The sequence below is a fragment of the Bubalus bubalis genome, chromosome 5 (genome assembly GCF_019923935.1).
Source record: "Bubalus bubalis isolate 160015118507 breed Murrah chromosome 5, NDDB_SH_1, whole genome shotgun sequence".
Taxonomy (NCBI): domain Eukaryota; kingdom Metazoa; phylum Chordata; class Mammalia; order Artiodactyla; family Bovidae; genus Bubalus; species Bubalus bubalis.
In genome coordinates, this window is record NC_059161.1 from 10,103,529 (window position 1) to 10,129,682 (window position 26,154).

General features: G+C 41.8%; 1 protein-coding gene across 2 annotated transcripts in view; it reads right to left on the minus strand.

Annotated features, from left to right (window-relative positions):
• Positions 1 to 1,926: 1,926 nt before the first annotated feature.
• NSL1 (NSL1 component of MIS12 kinetochore complex) overlaps positions 1,927 to 26,154 on the minus strand; it is a 70,098-nt gene continuing 45,870 nt past the window's right edge. The window contains exon 6 of one of the 2 annotated variants that reach the window (XM_025285444.3): positions 1,927 to 2,087. In XM_025285444.3, the coding sequence (XP_025141229.2) occupies positions 2,073 to 2,087 (15 nt within the window). In that variant the 3' untranslated portion in view covers positions 1,927 to 2,072. Of the gene's footprint in view, positions 2,088 to 19,232; positions 19,871 to 26,154 lie in introns of those variants that run through there. The other variant, XM_025285443.2, reaches the window with a different exon arrangement.

Below are 26,154 nucleotides of genomic sequence, written 5' to 3' on the forward strand. Positions count from 1 at the left end.
GCCACTGTGTTACCTTTGCTCTTCTCTTTTAGGGAAACTGGACTTCCAGTAACTACTTTCACTGCTGTTTCTCAGAAGGTGGTCCTGTGGGCTGCTGGTGGGGCTAGAGAAAGGTCCATTAAAGGCAGAGACCCCTGTGTTTACCAGAAATCGGTCATGTTCCAGGAAATGGGCACAACCGTGGACTCAACAAAGATCCACACCTCATGGAGCTCAGTTCTAGAGTGGGGAGAGAGACAGAAAGCAGAACATCTATTTAGATGGTGATACAGCCTATGGAGAAACAGAAAGCGGGGACAAGAAATAGGGACTGGTGAAGGGAGGTCAGGATTCCTAGGTGGCTCAGCGGTAAAGAACCCTCCTGCCAATGCAGGAGACACAGGTGATGTGGGTTCGACCCCTGGGTCAGGAAGATTCCCTGGAGGAGGAAATGGCAACCCACTCAAGTGGGAAAATCGCATGGACAGAGGAGTCTGGCGACCACAGTCCGTGGGGTCGCAGAGTCAGACACAACTGAGTGACTGAGCACGCACCCATGCACACACAAGGGTAGGTCAAGCAAGGGTTTTCTGGGAAGAGTTGTCCAGACTGCATTAACAGCAAGTTCAGGAGCCTCATGGGACTGTGCCTGGTCATTCCAGAAACTGTAGGTGACTGGAGTGGACTGAGAAAGGGCTGGATACCACAAGGTGAGGTCAGAAAAGCAAAGAGCCAGGTCACACAGGGCTACTTGGACTATTGGCTTTTATGGAAGTGAAATGGGAAAACATCGGAATCTTTTGAGCAGAAGTGTGACATGATCTGACTGTCAGTTTTTACAGGATCACATTGGCCACTGCATTAAGAACAGATTGAAATGGGCAAGGAAGACAAAAAGAGTCGATGGCAACAAACCAGGAGAGTGGGGGAGAGGGTTTGGAAGTTGTTGAGAGTGGAGGAGCCTGAGGCCAATTTGCCGGGAAGTCAAAGGGCATCAGCTTCAAGGCCTCTCACTTGGACCAGAATGGGCCCTGGCAATGTGTCCATATGGTGACAGGGCATAATAAAATTTGCACAACTGGGATATTTCAGCCACAGATGGTTCAGACCACTGTCTCTTTTCCACCCCCAAATTCCGCTCAGTCCCTTCAAGTCTGGTGGTGGTGAAGTGGCTGTGGGCATTTGGGGGAAGGTTTAATCAGAGATATATTTATATACTGGGATACAGGGTTGTGGTTTGCAGTCTCTTCTGTCAAGTCCTATTACTGCTTCCTGTATGGCTCCCAGGAATATTCCTGCTGCCCTCTGTACTAACTCACCTGACAAGGTAGGTTGTACTGAGACGTGAATATTCCTGCACTGCCAGACGCCACACTGATGTCAGTGGTGGAAGAGAAACAAGGTTTGAAATGTACAGCCCCAGAAGCTAATCTGAAAATTCTTAGATTGTCGCACGTGTATGGTTCTAGTCGAAATTCTCTCCTCCCAGGAATGAAATCGACCACACAGCTTATACAATAATAAATGTACCATAAGGAATTTTTTTCTTTGTTAATGGGAGTGATTTATTTGGTGAAGCTTGATTATGACCCTTTAACTGCTATTTGGACATATGTTCTGGAACATTTTCAATAAAAGAGAGTACAGACTTCTGATTTTTTCATATAGGGAGGACAACATTCTTTCTTCAAATTCATTTATGTGTAGGGTAAGGAGTTAGATGAAATAGGTAAAGGGAATAAGAGGTGCAAACTTCCAATTATAAAGTTGGTAGGTCACAGAGAGGTAATTTACAGCATGAGAAACATATACAATAATACTCTAGTAACTTTGTGTGGTATCAGATGGTCACTAGACTTATGACAATCATCCTACAATGTATTTAAGTGGCAAATGACTATGTTGTACATCAAAACTCACACAATATTGTACATCAACTATATTTTAATTACAACAAATAAAAAATTTGAAAATCAATTCATTTTTGTATTAAGGAACTGAGAGAAAATTCCCTGGTGGTCCGATGGGTTAGGACTCTGTGCTTCCATGGCAGGAGCCCTGGGTTTGATCCCTGGTTGGAGAAAGAAGATCCCTCAGGCTTCATGGCACTGCCAAAAAAAAAAAAAAAAAAGAACTGAGAGAAAAAAAACACATAAAATTAGGGAAATGTAAAAGATAAGATAAGCAATTAAAATCAGTAGAAAATTTTTGACAAAAATAAGCAAATTATAACAACACGTTTCAGCTTACAATGAAGCAGTAATTCATTTAGAGGAAAATACAGCGTCAAATGGAACCAGTGAACAAGCTCTTGGATTGTCTGATGACCCACTCATGAGGTAGAGTGCATTATACAAACACAATGGAAAAGCATTTATAAGTCTTGCTGCTCTTATCTGAAATATTGACATTGATAAGGAAATGATACCAGTGCAATGAGGACATTGGTCACAAATTGGTTGATGAAGGTCATCAGTTCTAAGAATGTTTAAGATGAATCACTGGAAAATAAAACGTGAAATGTCCTAAAATATTACAACGCACATATTGAAAAATTTAGAGAATTTTTTCAAATCTGACAACAATTCTAAAAAATTATATGTCATTACAAGTAATTTGTTGAGAGGCTGAAAGAAATGACCTAAATATTTTTAATCAAATTTTTATCCTTTAATTGGAAAAAAAATGAATTATCCTTCTGGTCTCTCTATAGAAAGTGAAATTACAGAAGCATTGTCTTATGGAAAGGAGAAACAGCCTCACAGACGAAGAGGTTTCTGGTATATATATATGTGAATAATACCTCCTACTGGTCTGTTTCTCTGGAGAACACTGGCATACACATATACTGCTTTTCCACATGTTTAAATGCAAGCTTATATTGATATACATGTGTATGTGTATACATGAATTCATACTCTAACATTCCTTTTCACTTGAAAAAAGTGAGTGAAAGTCACTCAGTCTTGTCTGGGTCTTTGCGAACCCATGGAATAGTTCATGGAATTCTCCAGGCCAGAATATTGGAGTGGGTAGCCGTTCCCATCTCCAGGGGATCTTTCCAATCCAGGAATCAAACCCAGGTTTCCCACATGGCAGGTGGATTCTTTACCAGCTGAGCCACCAGGGAAGCCCAAGAATCCTGGAGTGGGTATCCTATCCCTTCTTCAGTGGATCTCCCCGACCCAGGAATTGAACTGGGGTCTCCTGCACTGCAGGTGGATTCATGACCATCTGAGCCACCAGGGAAGCCCATCTATTACTCTGTTTTCAATCTTTCTGTATGCAAAAAAATAAAAATTGATTACTCTGTTGTTTTTAATTTTTCCATATGTGTGAACAACATTGTTTTAAATATCATTGTATTAGTCAACTCTGGTTGCCATGACAAAATAACACAGTCTGGGTGGCTTGAACAACAAAAACGTATTTCCCACAATTCTAGAGGCTGAAAAGTCCAAGATCAAGATGCTAGCCAGCTATGTTTCCTGTAAAGATTCTTCTTGGCTTATAGAGGCTGTCTTCTCACTGTGCCCTCACATGGCAGGAAGAGAGAGAGGAAAAGACATGTCTCTATCTTCCTCTTCTTTTAAGGCCACAGTCCATTGGACCTCGGGCCCCATCCTTATCACCTCACTTAAACTATTTCCTTATAAAGATCCTATCTCCAGTTATAGTCACTCTGGGGTTCACATATGAATTTAGGGAGGGCATATAATAAAGCTTATAGCAATCATGGTATAAACATATTTTTGCATTTATCTGATTATGGCCTTAAAGTTTAATTCCTAGGAAAAGAATTGCTAATCAAAAGGAAATAACATATTTTCAAGGTATTTGACTCATATTACAAGATGGCCTTGCAATTTGATAGTCTTCTCAGCAGTGTATGAATATTCTACTAGTTAATTAGGTAACTGAGAACTTCCAGATGTACAAGCTGGATTTAGAATAGGCAGAGGAACCAGAAATCAAATCACCAACATCCATCGGATCATACAAAAGGCAAGGGAATTCCAGAAAAACATCTACTTCTGCTTCATTGACTATGCTAAAGCCTCTGACTGTGTGGATCATGACAAACTATGGAAAATTCTTAAAGAGATGGGAATATCAGACCACTTACCTGTCTACTTACCAGTAGACAGGTAAATATCTTACCTGTCTACTGAGAAACCTGTGTGCAGGTCTAGAAGTAACGGTTAGAACTAAACATGGACTGGTTCAAAATTGGGAAAGGAGTATGTCAAGGCTGTGTATCGTCACTTTGCTTATTAATTTCTATGCAGTGAGAAATGCCAGGCTGGATGAACCACAAGCTGAAATCAGGATATCCAGGAGAAATATCAATAATCTCAGATATGCAGATGATACCACTCTAATGACAGAAAGTAAAGAGGAACTAAGGAGTCTCTTGATGAGGGTGAAAGAGGAGAGTGAAAGAGCAGGCTTAAAATTCAACATTCAAACATCTAAGATCATGGCATCTGGTCCCATGACTTCATGGCAAATAGAAGGAGAAAAAGTGGAAACAGTGACAGATTTTATCTTCTTGGGCTCTAAAATCACTGAGGACAGGGACTGCAGCCACAAAATTAAAAGACGCTTGCTCCTTGGAAGAAAAGCTATGACAAAACTGACAGCTTGTTAAAAAGCAAAGACATCACTTTGCCGACAAAGGTCCATATAGTCCAAGCTATGGTTTTTCCAGTAGTCATGTACGGATGTGAGAGTTGATCCATAAGGAAGGCTGAACACTGAAGAACTGATGCTTTCCAACTCTGGAAAGAATCTGGAGAAGACTCTTGAGTGTCCCTTGGACTGCAGGAGATAAAGCCAGTCAATCCTAAAGGAAATCAGTCCCGAATATTCATTGGAAGGACTGATGCTGAAGCTGAAGCTTCACTACTTTGGCTACCTGATACAAAGAGGTAACTCAATTGAAGAACAACAACAAAAAGGGTTGTTTTTAGCAACTTTCCTTCTGTTGCTCCTTCTATATCCACTCCTCAGAACTGCCTCCCTGGTGCCCAGGATTCCTTGAGGGGCAGGCTATGCAGACTATGGGCCAATGCTCTGCAGCCTGATTCAAAACCCATCACCACATTTTCTTCACCCAATCTTCCCACCCTTCAGGTTTTTCTCTCCCTTAGCTCTCAGACCAGAAAGACAAAGACAGCAAGTCAAACCTAAGGGTTCATATTACCTCTACTAAAGATACTTGCATTTTATTAATAAAATGAAAAAGTACTGAAGATGCATCTACACAGAGGACAAATACCACACGGTGAAATTTTAGGCTCCATGGTCCTAAAAGTTGGGAAGAGATTTGGGGAGAATCCTTAATCTCAGTATGTTAGCTTGTTATCTTCTTATTTCTGCAAGTAGAATTGGCCCTTCCAAAGCAAAGAGGAAAAAAGAAAAAGGCCAAAGGAGGAAACAGGATGGGGGGAAGGAGACAGAAAAAGTAAAGAAGTTACTCGTGGTGGGATGCCAGTGTTTGGCCCAGATGTCAAAGAGGGTTCTGGAATAGTGGCTGGAGAATTTAAGCGACTGGGTTTATATCCTTGTTCTGTCTCTCTGTGTATCCATCTGCCTTTGTCTGTCTCTCTCATCTCTGCAGCTCTGGCTGCCTCTGGTCATGGCTGCCCTGAGCTCTACCCTCCATCCCTGGCCCAGCTCCTCACATTCTCATTCATTTCCAGTTTGTCTTTCTGCACCAAGACCTCCCTCCTGGGCCTCTCTCTTGGGATATCCCACAGACACCTCAGCCTCACAAGATCCACACTAAGTCTATCATCCACCAAAGCATGCTCCTCTCTGTGTCCTGGCCCACAGTCTGGTGCCAAAGCTGCCCAGCTGCCCAGCAGAAATCATTGGACATCTTCCTCACCTTCCACCTGACCAATCAGGGCTGATCCTCAGCTCCCCTTTGTCACGAGGATGAAGCCCAGCAATCCTACTTGGCCTCACAGGGCTCTCTCCACCTCTCCAACCTTCTCTGCCCCCTCGGCCCACCTCACCCCTTTATGCACATGCAGTAGCATGCTTGTGGTCTTCCAGGCCACAAGGACCTGTGGCTCCTGTCCTTCTGCTCCCCTCTTCCTTTTTCCATACACATCCCCTCCCCGCCCCTAAATCAGCTGACCTGATGGACATCTACTCCTTTTTCCAAAAGTAGCTGAATCATCTCTTCCTCCATGAAGACTTTCCTTAATGATCAGAATTAACTACAGGACTTCCCTGGTGGTCCAGTGGTTAAGAATCCACCAGCCAACGCAGGGGACACGCTGTGATTCCTGGTCCGGAACAGTTCCACATGCTGAAGGGCCCCAACTACTGAGCTCACCATCTCTAAAGCCCTGTGCTCTGCAGCAAGAGAAAGCACTGCAATGAGAAGCCCACATCCAGGAATGAAGAGCAGCCCCGCCTGCCAAACTAGAGAAAGTGTGCGAGCAGCAGCAAAGGCCCAGTGCAGCCAGAAAAACCAAGAATTAACTACACATCCCTTTTCTCTCCAGTACTCAACTTCTTTAGGAAGCTTTTTAAAAAATATTCATTTACAAAAGAAATACATGAATGCACTCTCTCTTTAAAAAGAAGGGATTCAACTAGTATAGATAAATGAAAAGTGATCATCGCCTCCAGTTCCCCCAGCAGTTTGATGTGTCTTTCCAGTTTTTGTTGTTGTTGTTTAGTTGCTAAGTCAAGTCTGACTCTTTGTGACCTCATGGACTGAGCACACCAGACTTCCCTGTTCTTCACTATCTCCTGGAGTTTGCTCAAATTCATGTCCATTGAGTCAGTGATGCTATCTAATCATGTCATCCTCTGTTGTCCCCTTCTCCTCCTGCCTTCAACCTTTCCCAGCATCAGGGTCTTTTCCAATGAGTTGGCTCTTCACATCAGGTGTCCAAAGTATTGGAGCATCAATTTCAGCCCTTCCAATGAATATTCTTATTCATATATTAGTGCCCTACTGTCTTCCCCTACTAGATTAAAAGCTCCATGAAGGCAAAAGCAATGTCTCCTGTACCCCTCTGCCCTCCTCCCCAACTCAGTGCCTCATTGTAGGAATAACCAGCACTAGAAATGAGGGCATTGAGGCACAGAGAGCTTAAGAAATTTTCCCAGATTACCAAGAAAAAGATGGCAGAGTTAGCATTCAAACTCAGGCAGAACATGTACTTACTAAGTCTTTAATTGATTAATACATAAAGAACATTTGCACTGGGACGTCTAGCATTTGGATTAGAAGAGTTGCCCCCAAAGAAGGTCCAGCACAGACCATCAAGGCAGATGTGAGTGTGCTTAATGACTTTCAGAAGCATCATGTTAGCATATGTCACAGAAAAATTAAGTAACTGATTTTTCTTTTTTTTTCCCCCTGCACTTCTGTTTCCCACAGAAAGACATCTAGTAGAATAATGTGTTAACAGGTTGTGAAATACTAGTATTTAACTTATATGCAGAGTACATCATGAGAAACGCTGGGCTGGAAGAAGCACAAGCTGGAATCAAGATTGCCAGGAGAAATATCAATAACCTCAGATATGCAGATGACACCACCCTTATGGCAGAAAGTGAAGAGGAACTAAAAAGCCTCTTGCTGAAAGTGAAAGAGGAGAGTGAAAAAGTTGGCTTAAAGCTCAACATTCAGAAAACTAAGATCATGGCATCTGGTCCCATCACTTCATGGGAAATAGATGGGGAAACAATGGAAACAGTGTCAGACTTTATTATTTTGGGGCTCCAAAATCACTGCAGATGGTGATTGCAGCCATGAAATTAAAAGATGCTTACTCCTTGGAAGGAAAGTTATGACCAACCTAGAGAGCATATGCAAAAGCAGAGACATTACTTTGCCAACAAAGGTCCATCTAGTCAAGGCTATGGTTTTTCCACTGGTCACGTATAGATGTGAAAGTTGGACTGTGAAGAAAGCTGAGTGCCAAAGAATTGATGCTTTTGAACTGTGGTGTTGGAGAAGACTCTTGAGAGTCCCTTGGACTGCAAGGAGATCCAACCAGTCCATCCTAAAGGAGATCAGTCCTGGGTGTTCTTTGGAAGGAATGATGCTAAAGCTGAAACTCCAATACTTTGGCCACCTCATGCAAGGAGTTGACTCATTGGAAAAGACTCTGATGCTGGGAGGGATTGGGGGCAGGAGGAGAAGGGGATGACAGAGGCTGAGATGGCTGGATGGCATTACCGACTCTATGGACATGAGTTTGGGTGAACTCCAGGAGTTGGTGATGGACAGGGAGGCCTGGCATGCTGCGATTCATGGGGTCGCAGAGTTGGACATGACTGAGCGACTGAACTGAACTGAACTGAAGGCAACCCCAAATTATGGCATACGGTAGGAATGATAATAGCCTGGTGTCTGAAGAGATTGCTCATTATTCTCTTTAAAACAATGAATAAGACATTCATGACTCACTTAAAAAAAAATAATTTCACTCATTTCCTATAGAAGTGACCACTTTCCACAACTACTTTGTAATTTCTTTGAAGGCATCTCCAGCTTCTTGCTGTGCCTAGCACGCACTGGTCACATAGCCGCTGAATGAATAAACTATGAATGACTTTCCACCAGCAAGCAGTAACTTCATTAGAAAGAGGATAATACCTTTGGTATTTCCCCAAACTCTCAAAATGGGTGTTTGTGGCTGTTTCAAGGAATCCCTTTTCCCTCTTAACAACTGCCCTTACGGTTGACTTGTTTATGGCAGAAAGAGCCTCTGGTATGTGTAAGAAAGCTGCCTAAAGTTTGCTTCTCATAAGGAACGGAGCTCATTTGTTACTTCCCCCCAGTAGACCTCAGGTACACAAAGTTGGATCAACCTTGATTCTTGGTACCTTTTACTCTGTCATCATTGGTTCATGACTTCTTTTAATTATTTGTCACTTAGTTATATATTAATAATACAGTACACTAAGTCTCTTCAGCCGTGTCCAACTCTTTGCGACCCCGTGGACTGTAGCCCACCAGGCTTCTCTGTCCATGAGATTCTCCAGGCAAGAATACTGGAGTGGGTTGCCATGCCTTCCTCCAGGGGATCTTCCAGACTCAGGGATGGAACTTGAGTCTCCTGCAGCTGTCGCACTACAGGCAGAATCTTTACCACTGAGCCATCAGAGAAGAGCCCAATAATATAGCAAACACTTCTAAACCCATCATCTAATCAAAAAACCAAAGCACTGACAATCCCTCTCATTTACTTTCAAGTTCATCCCTACTCCATCTACCTCCTTACCTTAAATATCATAAGTTTTATCATTTTGTTGCTTTTTTTGGTTAAACTTTAAAATTTTGAGATATTTGTAGATTTGCCTTTTTTTGGCCATGTCATGCAGCAGAAAGGATCTTAATTCCCCAGGCAAGCAGAGTCTTAACCACTGGACCACCAGGGAAGTCTGAGATGCCATGTGCCCTTTACCCAGTTTCTCCTAAAATCTTGTAAAACTATAGTAAAATATTGCAAGCAGATATTGACACTGATACAGTCAAGATACAGAACTTTTCTATCACCACAAGGATCACCCATACCTTTTGGTATAGAAATCTCTATTTCTATAACTTTTTCATTTCAAGAGTTTTATATAAACATAGTCAGGCAGTATATAATCTTTTAAGATTCACTTTTTTTCACTCAGCATAATTCTCTGGAGATTTATCCAAGTTGTTACCTGGATCAGCAATAGTTCATTTTTGCAGTTGTTGTGGCTGAGTAGTATTTTATGGTATTTTACGTATTTTTATATATTTTATATTTAGTAGTATTTTATGGTACCACAGTTTATTTAACCACTAATGCATTGACAGGTACCTGGGTTGCTTCCAGTTCTTGGATATGAAAAATAAAGCTACTACAAACATCTGTATACAGGATTTTGTGTGAACATAAATCTTTACTCTTCAGGGAAAATGCCCAAGAGTGAGACCGTTGAACTAGACAGACAGTTGAATGTCTAGTTTTTAAAGAACTGATGAAGTGTTTTCCAGAACAGCTGAACCATTCTAAATTCCCACCAGCAATGCATGAGTGATATTATTTCTCAGCATGTTCTCCAGCACATGTTGTTGTAACTAATTTTTATTTTAACCATTCCGATAAATGTGTAATGATAGCTCGCTGTGGTTTTTAATTTGTGCTTCCCTAATGGCTATGATGTTGAATATCTTTTCATGTATTTATTTGCCATCCCTATACGTTCTTCAGTAAATTCTCTCTTTACATCTTTTGTCCATTTTATAATTGGGTTGTTGGTTTGCTATTGATGTTTGAGAGCTCTGCATATATACTAGATACTAGTCCTTATTCAGATATGTGGTTTGCAACTATTTTCTCCTACTCTGAATCTTGTCTTTTCATTTTTTATCAAGTTCTTTTGCAGAATATAATTGTTAATTTTTATTAAGGCAAATTTATCAATTTTTCTTTTTTGTGGATCACACTATTGGTATTGAGTCTAAGAACTCTTTATCCCTAGATCCTAAAGATTCTCTCTTATTTTTTTCTTAAATGTTGCATGGTTTTATGTTTTATATCTAAGTGTATGATCCACATTAATTTTTCTGTTAGGTGAAGTCTTAGGTTGATGTTCATTTTTTCTTTTTAATCTATAGATGTACAATTGCTCCAGCACCATTGTTGGAAAGACAGACTTTCTTCCACCATATTGCTCTTGCATCACTATCAGAAATCAGCTGGCCAAGGGGCTTCCCTGGTGGTCCAGTGGTTAAGAATCTGTCTTGCAATGCAGGGAACACAGCTTTGATCCCTGGTCAGGGAACTAAGATCCCACATACCTTAGAGCAACTGTTAACTAGAGAACCTGTGTTCCGTGTTCAAGATACCACATGATGCAACAAAGATCACATGTGCTGCACCTAAGACCCAAAGCGGCCAAATAAATAAATAAATATAATGCTGAAAAACTTATAAAATCAGCCAGCTGTATTTGTATGAGTCTATTTCTGGGTTCTCTGTTCTACTTACATATGTATCTATTTCTCTGCCAATACCACTGTCTTGATTACTATCTCTATATATCAATAATAAGTCTTGAAATTTGATAAATCGATTCCTCCTACTTTCTCCTTCTTTTTCAAGGTTATTTTAGCTATTCTAGTTTCTTTGTCATCCCATACAAATTTTAGAACAATCTTGTATATATCCACCAAAAAATCTTGCTGGGATCTTGACAGGAATTGCATTATACCTATATATAAATTTGGGGAGAATTGATATCTTTACTAGGTTGAGTCTTCCAATCCATGAGCACAGTATGTCTCTCCATTTAGATTTTTTATTTCTTTCATCATCATTTTATAACTTTTAGCTACAAGTTCTCTACATGTTTTGTTAGATTAACACGTATTTCTCTTTTTTCTTTGAGTGGTTATGCTGCTGCTGCTGCTGCTAAGTCGCTTCAGTCGTGTCCGACTCTGTGTGACCCCATAGACGGCAGCCCACCAGGCTCCCCCGTCCCTGGGATTCTCCAGGCAAGAACACTGGAGTGGGTTGCCATTTCCTCCTCCAATGCATGAAAGTGAAAAGTGAAAGCGAAGTTGCTCAGTCGTGTCTGACTCTTAGCGACCCCATGGACTGCAGCCTACCAGACTCCTCTGTCCATGGGATTTTCCAGGCAAGAGTACCGGAGTGGGGTGCCATTCCCTTCTCCCTTGAGTGGTTATAAAAGGTATTATATTTTTAACTTCAGTGTCCGTGTGTTTATTTGCTCTTTCTAGATTTATCTTGTGTCCTATGAACTTGCTGAACTTACCTATTAGTTTAGGAATTTTTTGCAGATTCTTTGGGATTTTCTATGTAAACAATCATGTCACCTCCAATAACGGTAGTTTCATTTCTTCCTTTCTGATCTGCTTTTTTTTTTTTTCTTATCTTATTTGCACTGACAAGAATTTCCAGTTAATAAAAGTTAATAAAATGTTAATAAAAGCTGTGAGAGCAAACCTTCTTGCCTTGTCCCAGATCCTAGAGGGTAAAGCTTTTGGTCTTTCATCATGTTAATTGTAATGTTAGCTGTAGTGTTTTTTTGTAGCTATTCTTTATCAAATTGAGGAAGTCCCCCTAGGCTGGGAAGATCCCCTGGAGGAGGGCATGGCAACTCACTGCAGTATTCTTGTCTGGAGAATCCCATGGACAGGGGAGCCTGGCAGGGCACAGTCCATAGGATGCCAAAGAGATGGACACAAGTGAAGCAACTTAATATGCATGCATGCATGCCCTTTATTCCTAATTTTTCTGGGAGTTTCTATCATGAATTGTTGAATTTTGTCAAGCACTTTTTCTGCATCAAATGATATAATCATGAGATTTTTCTTTTTCAGTCTATTAAAATGGTGGATTACACCAATTAATCTTCAAGTACTGAAACTACCTTGTCTGTCTGGAACAAACTCTGTTTAGTCATGGTGTGTAATTCATTTTTATGTATTGCTGATTTCTACTTGCTAATATATATTTTTTTTCTGTATCCATGGAGGATATTGGTCTGTATTTTTCTTTATTTTGTATGGACTTTGTCTGGTTTTGGTATTAGTATTACTAGCTTCGTAAGATAAAATGGAAAATGTCCCCCTCTTCTATTTTCTTGAAGAGACTGTATAGAATTGGTATTAATTTTGCCTTAATCCTGGGCATTTATCAGAAGAAAACCATAATTCAAAAAGATCCATGTACCTCAATGTTCATTGCAGCACTGTTTCCAATAGCCAAGACTTGGAAGCAATCTAAATGTCCATCAACAGAAGAATGGATAAAGAAAATGTGGTACAGGAAATTCCCTGGTGGCCCAGTTGCTAGGACTCCAAGCTTTCACTGCTGATGCCCCGAATTCAATTCCTGGTGCGGTAACTAAAATCCTGCAAGCTGCTCAGCATGGCAAAAAAAAGGTGTGGTACACATATATATAATGGAATACTACTCAGCCATAAAAAAGAGTGAAATAATGCCATTTGTAGCACCATGGATAGACTTAGAGATTATCATACTAAGTGAAGGAAGTCAAAGACAAAGGCAAATGCCATATGATATCACTTATATGTGGAATCTAAAAAAATGATACAAATGAACTTATTTACAAAGAGAAATAGACGCACAAACCTAGAAAAAAACTTACGATTACCAAAGGAGAAATGTGAGGCGAGGAATAAATTAGGAATTTGGGAGTAACATATGCACATTCTTACATATAAAATAGATAACCAACAAGGACGTACTGTAAGCATAGGGAACCATACTAATTATTTTGTAATAACGTATATGGGAAAAGGGCTTCCCTGGTGGCTCAGCGGTGAAAAATCTGCCTATAGTGCAGGAGATGCAATTAGATATGGGTTTGACCCCTGGGTTGGGAAGAGCCCCTGGAGAAGGAAATGGCAACTCACTCCAGTATTTTTGGTGGGAAATCCCATTGACAGAGGAGTGTGGCAGGCTACAGCCCATAGGGTCACAAAGAGGCAGTCATGACTGAGGAACTAAGTACAACACAGCACATGTGGGAAAAGAATATTAAAAACAGAACATATACATGTAGAAAGCCTATTATATACATGTAAAAAGAATACATATGTAGGTAACTGATCACTTTACTGTACACCGGAAACTAATACAACATTGTATATCAACTATATTTCAAAAAAAATAAATTTTAAAAATTGTTTTAAAAATTTTTCTAAAATTCTGTCTTAAATGTTTAATAGAATTCTCTGGTGAAACCATCCATATGTGGAGGTTCCTTTTCATAAGTTTTAGAATTATGAAGCCAATTCCTTCAATAGTTATAAGGCTATTAAAATTATCTCTTGCTTATTGAGTTGTGGTAGTTCATATTTTTTGAGGAATGAGTCTATTTCACCCAAGTTGTCAAATCTTTGTATATGTTATTGTTCATAATATTCCTTTATTATTCTTTTGAGCCTGGAGGTTCTCAGGTAATGTTCTCTGTTTCATTCCTGACATTGGTCATCTGTATTTTCTCTCTTTTTTTTCCTTCTTGGTCAGTCTTGCTAGAGATTTGTCAATTTTGTTAATCTTTCCAAAGAATCGTCTTTTTGTTTTTGTGGTTTTCTCTATCATTTTTCTGTTTTTAACTTTTCCCTTCTCTCTGCTTGATTGGACTTATTTTGCTCTTTTCTAGGTCCTTTAGTTGAAAGTTTGACACATTTACTGCATAAATTTCCCTCTTGGCATCATTTTAGATATGTCAAGCAAATTTTGATATATCATATTTTCATTTCCATTTAGTTCAAGGAATTTTAAAAATTTCCCTTGAAATTTCCTATTTGACTCATGAATTATTTAGAATAGTGTTTACTCCAAGTGGTTGAAGATTTTCCTGTTATCTTTCTGCTATTGCTTTCTAGTTTGATTGCAATGTAGTCAGAGAATATACTCTCTATAGTTAAAATTCTCTTTAATTTGCAGAGGTTTGTTTTATGACCCAGGATATAGTCTAACCTGGTGTATGTTTCATGGGCACTTGAAATGAATGTGCATTCTGCAGCTGTTGGGTAGGGTGTTCTATAAATACTGCTTTGACCATGTTGCTTGAGTTCTATATCCTCATTGACCTTTGTTTAGTTGTTCTATTAGTCATCAGATACCTAAATCTTTGCCTGTCTAGGAGGTGGGAAATGCTGTTGTATTGTGGTCTCGATCTGCATTTCCCTGAGTTATATAGTAAGACTGAGGATCAAATTAAATATTTTCCTTCCTCTCAAATTGTACCCTTTAAAACATGTTGAGACTTTACCGATTATTCAAACCTATTGCTTTTTCTACTCATTTCTGTTTTTTTGTTTTTGTTTTCACACATGAAGTGAACCCTGCCAATGCCTCTGAATAGAGCAGCCAGGAATATGTTTCTGGATAGATGTCCTTGTATGTCTCCATCTAGCAGAGTGCCACAAGCAATTATACACACACTTAGGTCATAAACCTCTAAAACCTCCCCACTTTCTGACAAATACCATCCTAAACCTTAACCCAACTTTTAAAGCTCATGGCATACTTCTGATGTAACAAATCCAGCTATGTCAATGGCTCGGTATTATCCTAGTATGTCCCAGCTAAGATGGTCCCTGCCAGCACATCTCATCTTCGCCCATGCCATTGCTTCTGCCTAGAATGTACTTTGTCAACCAAATCCTACTTACATTTAAAGTGTGGCTCAGGGACTTTCCTGGTGACCCAATGGTTGAGTCCACCTGCCAATGTAAGGGATATGGGTTCGATCCCTGGTCCAAGAAGATCCCACCTGCTGTGGGGCAGCTAAGCCCTCAAGCCTAGAGCTGGTGCTCTGCAACAGGCGAAGTCACTGCAATGAGCAACCTGCATATCACAACTAGAGAAAACCCAGGCACAGCAAAGACCCAGCACAGTCATAAATAAATAAATAAATGAAATGTGGCTCAAATGCATCCTCTGTGGAGACCTTCTTAATCATTCCAAGTGGAAGTGATGGCCCTCTTCCATCGCACTCTAACACGTGTCAGATGATGGGTGGCTTGGTATCAAAGTGCACGCATCTGGGAAACGAGTGATGGGCTCTCCCGTTAGTGATTCAGGCCAGGCCTGTCTTGTCGTTTCTTTATGCCTGTGCCTTGGCTGGTAGGCGATGTGCCTCTCCGGTAGTAACATTCTAGCTCACATAGTGAACATTTGTTAAAATTCCATCTTGAACAACCAAATTCACCAAAAGTGGTACATTAGAAAAACTTCCAATTCGTTGAGCAGAAATATCTCCTACACAAGATTGGAAGGATGAATTATTCAGAATACTGTTAAACTCGTGCTACAAAGTGATTTCTGCATCAGTGACACATGAAATATTCCCACAGTAGCAAAACAGCTGATGCATTTTCTTATGCATGGAAATGGACAACTCTCCACTAAGTTTCAAACATTTACTTCTTACACCTTAAACTTATACAGTGCTGTATTTCAATTATACTTCAAGAAAACTGGAAGGAAAAAAAACCTTTCACTTTTTCAGGCAAAGTGGAAGTTTCAGGAAACTGTATAATACAAAAGAACTTTAAAAAATATCTAAATATCTGGATACTATACCATGTTATTTTTAAAATAGGAAGTTCCAGGCAAGTTTCAGACACTTACCTACATAAAAGTAACTGAAGTTTTATATTTCCTGTGTGTGCAATTTCACACACCAAGCAATTCCAGTTTTTATTAAAAATTGAGCTATAAATATTTAAGTCACAGAAGATCAGAATTTTAATAAAATTTTAATAAAAATTCTTTTCTCATTACAAAAATGAAACAATTATCATAGAAAATTAGAAAATAACAATGGCAATACTCACTGATAATCAATAACAAACTATTATATATTTAATTAATAATTAATTAAAATAATTTATTGTAATCAATTTGCCCATAATCCCTTTACTCAATAAGAACTGCTGATAGCATTGAAAGACCTTGGCAAGATTGTTCTAGATCCTTTCTGATTCCTGTTTAGACAAAGTATACCTGATAGATTTCTTTTTTTTTTAATGAAGAGTCTCTACCCACCCTCAGTGTTCCAGGACCTAATTCCGCTGATGGTCAGCAGTTCATGTTTATTTTCGGTTCCACATGCTGTCCTTCAAACTCATTTCCTCTTGTTCTGTCCCCAGCAGAGGCAGAGGATCACTGGCAAGTCTCCCCTGCCTGAGAATCTTCCACAGAACTAAACAAACTACTCCACCCTCAACCTGCTCTTCTCTGGAGTAAATCATAAGGCTCTTTCTCTTTGGCATTGAGTCTCTTTTCCAGTTATTTTATTTATACCTCAAAGAGTTGCAGTCTCCCTGAAACCTTCAAAGAGGCTATTTTTCCTGACAACTGGTTGACCTGCTTATTCTCCTTTCTGAGAGCACAGGGCTAGATCAGATGACCTTTGGGCCTTCCTCTCACTTCTGACTTTATGTGCCCTCTCCTGGAGCCTGGCTTAGGATTCTACATACGGCAAATATTTACTGGTTTTCAGACAGCATTACTGGTTGTCTGACTCAAGAGTGTGGTTGCTAATAAGAGCCACAAATGGCAAAGGCAGTTCTAGGAATTGGCTGGTTACTCGGGGGAGGAGGATGGAGCAGGAAAACTAACACAGGCCTCCTGCCCACTCCCCGGTCACTTCCCCCCGCATTCATCACGAAAGGAAGGGTCACAAAGAACAGGCCTGCGGGACCTCACTCTGCCCCTCACTGTGCATTCCTGGCAGGAGGGCAGCCCAGAGGATTCCGTTCTTCAAGGAGCTCTGGTTTCACGGGGGCTGCTTTACTCAACATGGCCCAGAATTGTAGCTGACCGGGGCCTCTCACATCTTGCCTCCTCCTGGTCTCCTTTTCTTCCAGGGAAGCCAGTTTTACACACTCTTTGAGGCTGTGCACTGCTACCCAGGAGCCTGAGAGATCCAGCCATATACACCTCTGTGCCTTGACCTGAATCCTCTAGAAGTAACGGGGAAGACAGATGGAAGAGGGTCCCAGTGTAGTGACAGCAAGTTTCAGACTCAAGCTTTGCAGCAATGCTCAGCCTTTGCAGAAATGTCCCAGGCACTGCTCAGCTTTTGCAGGCAGTGGCTGGACTGTTCCGCCTAACTCCTTCCCGAATTGGCCTTTCACTGTTTGCAAACAGCTGTTTGTCATTCCTTTCATCCATCTTATTCTGGCGTCTTGGATTTTTTTTAAGATCGTATCACTTGTTCAGAATATCCCCCAGTTGACCTCAATCTTTTCCCATTATTCGTAGAGTTCCTGAAACCACCTCTTCCAGGAAATCTTCCTTGACTAACCAGAACAGTGAAATCTCTGGCCTCCTTCCACGCTAACCACTCTCCTCAAAGAACTTCCCCTTTGTTTCCACAGAATGTAAGTGCTGCAATTTATTTATTGTCTCATGTGTATTTTGAATAGATTCTCAAGAAGGATATAATAATCGGTGATGCCTTTTGAGGAGGATGGTGTCTCACAGATGTGCGGGAGGCCCCACATACCTCAACGCATCAGCAAACAAATGGTGCTGTTGTGTGATTTTGCAGGTGGCTGCTCACTCAGACCTTGCCTTCAGAACCTGAGTTTCCACATTCCAGTGGGGCTGCTTATACATGCCGCATCAGCCAGATGCTTCAGCAGTATTCATTCAACAGATGCCAAGCACTGGGTTAGATCCTGGGGATTTAGTGCCCGTTGAAGAATTTTAAGACTATTGTGGTAGCCCATCATTTCAGTGGCCCATCATGAACTGCGTCTCCCAGCATTCATACCCTTGTAGAGCCCCCACCCTCAAACCCCTTCTTAAACTTGACTTGGCCCAGGACCTACTTTAATAGAATACAGTGCAGTCTCAGTTCAGTTCAGTCGTTCAGTCATGTCCGACTCTTTGTGACCCCGTGGACTGCAGCACGCCAGGCTTCCCTGTCCATCACCAACTCCTGGAACTTGCTCAAACTAATGTCTATCGAGTCGGTGATGCCATCAACATCTCATCCTGTGTCGGCCCCTTCTCCTCCCGCCTACAGTACAGTCTAGTACAGCCTAGTACAGTCTACAATAGTAGTCTAGTAGTAGTCGTAGAGCCTAGTACACTACTGTACAGTCTAGTAGACTGTAAAGTAAAACAAAAATGTCCATTGCAGTGGTCCCTATATCTATCCAAAAAAGAACATAGTACAGGTCGTGTTGTGCCAGTTCCAGGCTTACATCCAAGAAGACCTGGACGCTTCTGCTTTTGTAGTTTGAAGATCCTTGAGCTACTGTGTAAAGAGATCAGCTACCCTGCTGGAGAAATCACATGGGAAGTCCATTTGGAAAGAGAGAGTCACTGACACTATAGGGAAAGAGAGATGCTTGACCATCCCAAGTTCCAAATGAACCCAGCCTCCAGCCAACCTGCCGGCTGAATGCAGCCACATGAGTGACCACCAGCATGAAGACCAGAAAAACCATCCAGCTGAGCCCAGCTCAGATTGCAGAACTGTGAGCAAGTAACCATTTGGTTGTTTTAAGCCACTATTTGGGGGATGATTTGTTATACAATAAGTCCCTACATACAAAAGAGTTCCATCCTGAGAGTGCGTTCTTAAGTCCAATTTGTTCCTGAGTTCAAGAAAGTTAGCCTAGGTACTCAACTAACACACTTGGCTATATAGTACTGTATTGTAATGGGTTTGTAATACTTCTCACACAAATAATACACAAAAAGAAAACACAAAAAATAAATAAAATGCTTTTAATCTTACAGCACAGTACCTTAAAAAGTACGCAGTACAGTACAACAGCTGGCACACAAGACTGGCACGGAGTCAAGAGGCGACAAGAGTTACTGACTGGGGAGGCGGTGGGAGATGGCAGAACTGAAGGATCGGCAGCGACAGGAGACGGAGGGCAGGCTGCACTTTCACTCTCATTTGATGTTGATGGCACAGGTTCTGGCTCCTTGCTGGATTCAATTCTCTCTAGCCTCTTGAAAAAATGATCCAGTAATGCCTGGGTAGTAGCTCTTTTTCCCTTGTCATGGATGACGCAGTAGCACTGGACTGCATTCTGAATGGTTGCTGCGAACTTTGTGTGCTGTTCCACATTTGGGTCCTGTGATTCAACAACTAAAAATGCCTTCAAGAAAATCTCCTTCCATCTCCTGCGTCGTGCATCTCTTTGGTTCTTCAGTTACTTCTCCTTCCTCTCGGTCTCTCTTCATCCTTTCTCCGGGCCTCCAGTTCCATTGGGTCTTCATTAGTAAGCTCCTCACATTGCACAGAGAAGCCACCCTCTTGCAGATCTAGCTTGAAATAAAGATGCTGTACTACTGCGTCCATACAGTACAATACAGTGAAGTACACAAATCACAACCACCTGCAGAGGAAGTACACACATGTCAATGTACGCCTGACACGTGAACTAACTTATGTGATTGGATTTGAGAACACAAGTTTGAGTCCTTGAAAGTCCATAACTTGAAGGTTCATATATAGGGGACTTACTGTATAGCAACTCATAAACAAACAAATCACAGTGCTGCTGCTGCTGCTGCTGCTGCTAAGTCGCTTCAGTTGTGTCCAACTCTGTGCGACCCCATAGATGGCAGCCCACCAGGCTCCGCCGTCCCTGGGATTCTCCAGGCAAGAACACTGGAGTGGGTTGCCATTTCCTTCTCCAATGCATGAAAGTGAAAAGTGAAAGTGAAGTCGCTCAGTCGTGTCCAACTCTTAGCAACCACATGGACTGCAGCCCACCAGGCTCCTCTGTCCATGGGATTTTCCAGGCAGGAGTCCTGGAGTGGGGTGCCATCGCCTTCTCTGACAAATCACAATAACACCCTGTAATTCCTAAAAACAAGAGAGGAGTATATGGTGTTCCAAAGTGACTTCAAGACAGATTAATAGGCCAAGGGCTTTGAAATCTAATAATCAAGCAGAGTCATGTTAGCAATAGGCCTTAAAAAAAAACCAGATCATACAAAGTTCTTAGATAAGAATTAATCTGTCCATCTTCCTTAAAAAATAAGTTATAAAATTAATGCAGTTCCCCCAAAATACCAACAAAATTTTTTTTTTTGGAGGGGGGCATCGGATGTTAAAGTTCATATGGGGATAAGAAAAAAAGTAGCCAAGAACTTTCTGCAAAAATAATAAGTGGCAGAGGAATAGTCAGTAGAAAATAAATGCATCATAAAACTATAAAAATTAAGGCAGTTTGGAATGACTTCCTGCCTGGTACCCCACAGTAGGCTGCCAGCCACCCCCACTGGCTGGCTGCTCCTACAATCCTTCACGTGGCATGTGGAGAACTCCAAACGCCTTCTGTGAGACAACAGAGCTGAGACAGGGTCAGGGGCTGGATTGTGGAGCACCACCTCGGCGCTGATTTTACCCTTCTGTCTTATCTCGGTGCAAAGAGCACAGAGACAGCATCTTCCAGACTCTGTCCTCCTGGAGTCGGTCTAGACCGCCGCCCAGAGAGGAGAAGTCGGGCTCTGAGCCTGCCAGCTTCACCCTCCTCATCTTTCCACAGTTCACTGGGGACAGAATGGGCCAAGATTCCTCACCTGCCTTCTGTCCTAGACTGTGCTAATAACCAGCCCACCGGACCTGACTCTTAATGTGGTATATGGAGGCTAATGGAATTAGAAAATCCTTTTCTCTACCCAAAAAATATGGTGTTCAGGACTTGCCTTGTGACTCAAGTTGGGGACTTCCCTGGTGGTCCAGCGGTTAAGAATCTGCCTTACAATGTAGGAGACACAGGTTCAATCCCTCGTCAGAGACCCAAGATCCCACATACCTGGGGCAACTAAACCCACGAGCTACAACTACTGAGCCTGGGGATCCTGGAGCCCATGAGCCACACTAGAGAAATTCCAGCAATGCAATGAAGACAAGAACAGCCAAAAAAAAAGAGGCACAACTCTTCCACGGTCCTTTGTTCCAGGTGGGGCTGGTGCTTCCCCCTCATTACTGGGGTGCAGTAAGACTCAGCGCTCAGCCTTAGATGTGGAAGACCAGGAGACAATAAAGTTTAACTGGGAAAATGAAATGAAGTCAGTTTAATGTTTTCTAAACACTATCTTTGTAACAGATGCTACATGTATTCGGAAAACTGACATAATTTTTAGTCAAGTAGAATTATTTCTTTTATTATTATTATTCACAGCTTGTGGGATCTTAGTTCCCTGACCAGGGATTGAACCCATTCAGACTGCAGTGGAAGCACAGAGTCCTAACCACTGAACTCCCAGGGAATCCCTCTTTTATAACTTAAATTAATATCATGAACATGTCACCAAAGAGGGCAATGATTTAAATGTGTGCCACATACTTCTCTGAAAAACTTGATAACTCAATTGTCTGGAAGTTGCTTTGAAAGCTTATTAATTCACAGTTGGCCAATTCAGAATTTATAACTGTAATCTTGAATGGGCAGGACTGTTAACTTCCTGCCATGAAGTAATGGTTGGCTATTATGATTTATATTTCTCAAGTAATTAACAGTGGAAATACACATGCAATCTCCTTAAGATAATCAACTTTTTAAAACCATTTTGAGCAATTTCTTAGATGCTGCTCATAACTCCTGGGAAATTTAGAAATGTTTGTTGTTACTATATGTTGTTACATGTCATTAAAAAAAAAAAGAGTGCACGAGGGAGCTGTGGCGTAATGGCAAGGACACTGCGACCCAAGGCAAGGGCCCTTTGCTCTGTGTCATGGGGAGGGGCAGACTTTATTTTTGGGGGGCTCCAAAATCACTGCAGATGGTGATTGCAGCCATGAAATTAAAAAACACTTACTCTTGGAAGAAAAGTTATGACCAACCTAGACAGCATGTTAAAAAGCAGAGACATTACTTTGCCAACAAAGGTCCGTCTAGCCAAGGCTATGGTTTTTCCAGTGGTCATGTATGGATGTGAGAGTTGGATTGTGAAGAAAGCTGAGCGCAGAAGAATTGATGCTTTTGAACTGTGGTGTTGGAGAAGACTCTTGAGAGTCCCTCGGACTGCAAGGAGATCCAACCAGTCCATTCTAAAGAAAATCAGTCCTGAATATTCATTGGAAGGACTGATGTTGAAGCTGAAACTCTAATACTTTGGCCACCTCATGTGAAGAACTGTCTCACTGGAAAAGATCCTGTTGCTGGGAAAGATTGAAGGCTGGAGGAGAAGGGGACGACAGAGGATGAGATGGCTGGATGGCATCACCGACTCTATGGACATGAGTTTGAGCAAACTCTGGGAGTTGGTGATGGACAGGGAGGCCTGGTGTGCTGCAGTCCATGGGGTCGTGAAGAGTCAGACACGACTGAGCGACTGATCTGAACTGAACTGATGGGTAGGGGTGGAGGCAGAGTTTTCAGTCACACCACCTCGCTTCACCGAGTATTGTCTGCAGACCCCCAGGAAGGTGGCTGGGCATGTACACTGTCTTACCTTTATCTCTGTATCCTGAGAATGGAGATAATAGCTCCCACCTCATGCATGGTTTTGAGGATTAAATGAGATGATGCACGTGAAGTTTTTAGCGTGTTCTTGGCACACAGGAAGCACTCAATGACATAGTAACTATTAGTATTTTATTACTATTATCTTGCAACCCACTCCAGTACTTGTGCCTGGAAAATCCCATGGATGGAGGAGCATGGTAGGCTACAGTCCATGGGGTTGCAAAGAGTCGGACATGACTGAGCGACTTCACTTTCTGCAAATAAGTTGATACGGTTATATTTCAACACTTATAGGGAAGTATTTTTGTACCATTCTAGGCATATAGTGAATTCTGTTTGCTTTGTTTTTTTGTGGTGCAGCTTGCAGAATCTTAGTTCCACGACCAGGGATTGAACCCAGCCCCGGCAGTGAAAGCACCGAGTCCTAACCACTGGACCACAAGGGAATTTCCAAGTGGTTTCTTTATGTGCTTGTTTTAATAACAAACTAAATTTTTTTTAAATAAACTAAAAAACAAACAAAAACACATTGCCTTAAACAATTTTCTAATTCAATCTATTAATGGCCTTTCACCTGATTTCGCTGCACTATTACTTTGAGGGTTGGTTTACACAACTCTTTCACATCATATTTAAAGGGAGATATGAAAGATAAAAGGGGTTGTGTTAGGGGGAAAAGTGATTTCTGAGAATTCTGAGACTCTGATCTGATGTATTAAATAGCAAAGGGAACCACAGGGCTTATCTGCACATCACATAGACCATTGGAGGAAATCTCTGGAGAGTGTGATACCTTCACAGATAACGCATGGTACACTTGGTCACGGTCCCTTTGTTACCACGCTTCATCTTGTTCCTCCTCTGCTTCCCCTCTCTCTGACTCCGACAACAGCTGGGAGGCAGGAGGGGCTCCGGGGCAGAGTGTGCAGCAGATCAAGTCCTGTGTTTCAGGAAGGACCATCTCGGGAGTGTTGGAAGTTGGCAGTGAGGGAGCCACACGTTCATCACCCAAACAGAGAGAACACAATACTGATTTCTGTCTTTGGATTTTTGTTCCTTTTGAGTGTGAGAGACAAAAGAAATGAGGACTCATTTTAGTACAGACTATTTCTAGAGAAGCAATCATTTGTCATATCTGAAAAATTCCCAAGCGGAATTCTTGGGTTGGGCTTCTAACAAAGAGAAATCAAAGTATTAAGATTTGCCTGTAAATGACAGGACTTTCTTAGGGCTCCATCATAGCTTTTGAAGCCAGATGAAGCAATGTCTTACAAGCAGCTAATTCCACAGAAGTCTCAAAACCCTTGCGTGTTACTTTCATCTTCGCTCTGGGAGTCTGGAACCCAGCAGCAGTACAATTTTGCCCCCAAACTTGGGGGCCCCTTTCCTTCTGCTCTCTTTTTTCACTTTAATGAATTTCTGGCTGCCACTGATGTCTCTGGGAACCAAAGGCAGATTGCTTGTGGGCAGGGTCTGTGCCTTGTTTACACGTGTGTAGCTATACACCTTAGCACAGCATTTGGATTCACTGAGTATTTGTAGGCTAAAAGGAGGTGTGATTATAAAAAGTGATTTTAAAATATTGTTTGGAATGTGATTGGGAAAGCTCACAAGGCTCTGGAAATGGAATGTGTGGGACCTGGCCCCGAGGTGTCCTACAAACTGGTCAGATGTTATTAATATTATTCTACCCACCATTCATTTTCTAATGTCCATACACACCCTCAAAAGATCAGAGGTTGGCAGACATATGTAGAGTATGATAAATCAGAGAGAATACATACCCACACTTATTTGAACCTTCTTCCCACCACGTTCTTTTCAACAGGGGAGGAAATGAAGCAAGATATACAAGTCAAAGCCTCCTTTCTACTCTTCTTTCCCACCTTCTCCTATGGTGGAGATGCTTAGGTGTTAAATGACTCAAAAGAAAAGGAGATTCAAATATAGGAACAGGGGACTTCCCCGGTGGTCCAGTGGTTAAGCACGTCCCCTTGCAATGCAGGGGACGCAGGTTCCATCCCTGGAGGGGGAACTAAGATCCCACGTGCCTCGGGGCAACTAAGTTCACACGTTACAACTAAAGAGTCCGTATACCCCAACGAAAAAGATCCTGCATGCCGCCACTAAGACCCGACACAGCCACATAAATACATTAAATAAATATTTCTTCTTTAAATGTAGGAACAAAGGAAGTCTAACCCGGGAAAAGTCACTGAACCAGCTGGTGCTGCAAAGGGCAGGGATGGGAGAACCCAGGGCTATTGGTATGATGTAGGCAGCAAGAGCCCTGAAGGGGTAGGATAACCCCCGGTTGCTTCTTGGAGGAACTAAACCTCAGAAGAGTCAGAAGGAACCAAAAGAATGAAATGTCCAAGTCTCAGATACTTACGGACTGGTGAAGGGGAGTCCCATCCAGGTAATGCAAGGGGCAGAGATGGACAGTTAGCTCCAGTGCCATCATGGCAGAAGATGTGGGCCACAGAGCCACATATGTGGGCCACAGAGGAGTCCTTAAAATCCATGACTAGGTATGAGCCCAAAGCCATGGGAACCATTCTCTGAAATGAAGCTAGTCCAAGTGATAATACAGACAGCCTGAGCCTTCACTAGTTCAATATCAGCTGGAGCAAGGGACCCAGAGGAGCCAGGTTTTCTTACCCAGGCCACCTGGAAGTCAAAGGACTGTAGCCAAAGGAAAAGAGGACCAGAGGGCAAATATATCTGCTAAATTAAAAGACACTTGTTCCTTGGAAGGAAAGCCATGACAAACCTAGTCAGCGTATTAAAAAGCAGAGACATCACTTTGCCAACCCAGGTCCATATAGTCACAACTATGGTTTTCCCAGTAGTCGTGTATGCATGTGCGAGTTGGACCACAAAGAAGGCTGAGGGCTGAAGAGTTGATGCTTTCGAACTATGGTGTTGGAGAAGACTCTTGAGAGTCCCTTGGACTGCAAGGAGATCCAACCAGTCCATCCTAAAGGAGATCAGTCCTGAATATTCACTGGAAGGACTGATGCTGAAGCTGAAGCTCCATTACTTTGGCCACCTGATTCAAAGAACCAATTCATTGGAAAAGACCCTGATGCTGGGAAGGATTGAGGGCAGGAGAATGGGCAACAGAGGATGAGATGGTTGGATGGCATCACCAACTCAATGGACGTGAGTCTGAGCAAACTTTGGGAGACAGTGAAAGA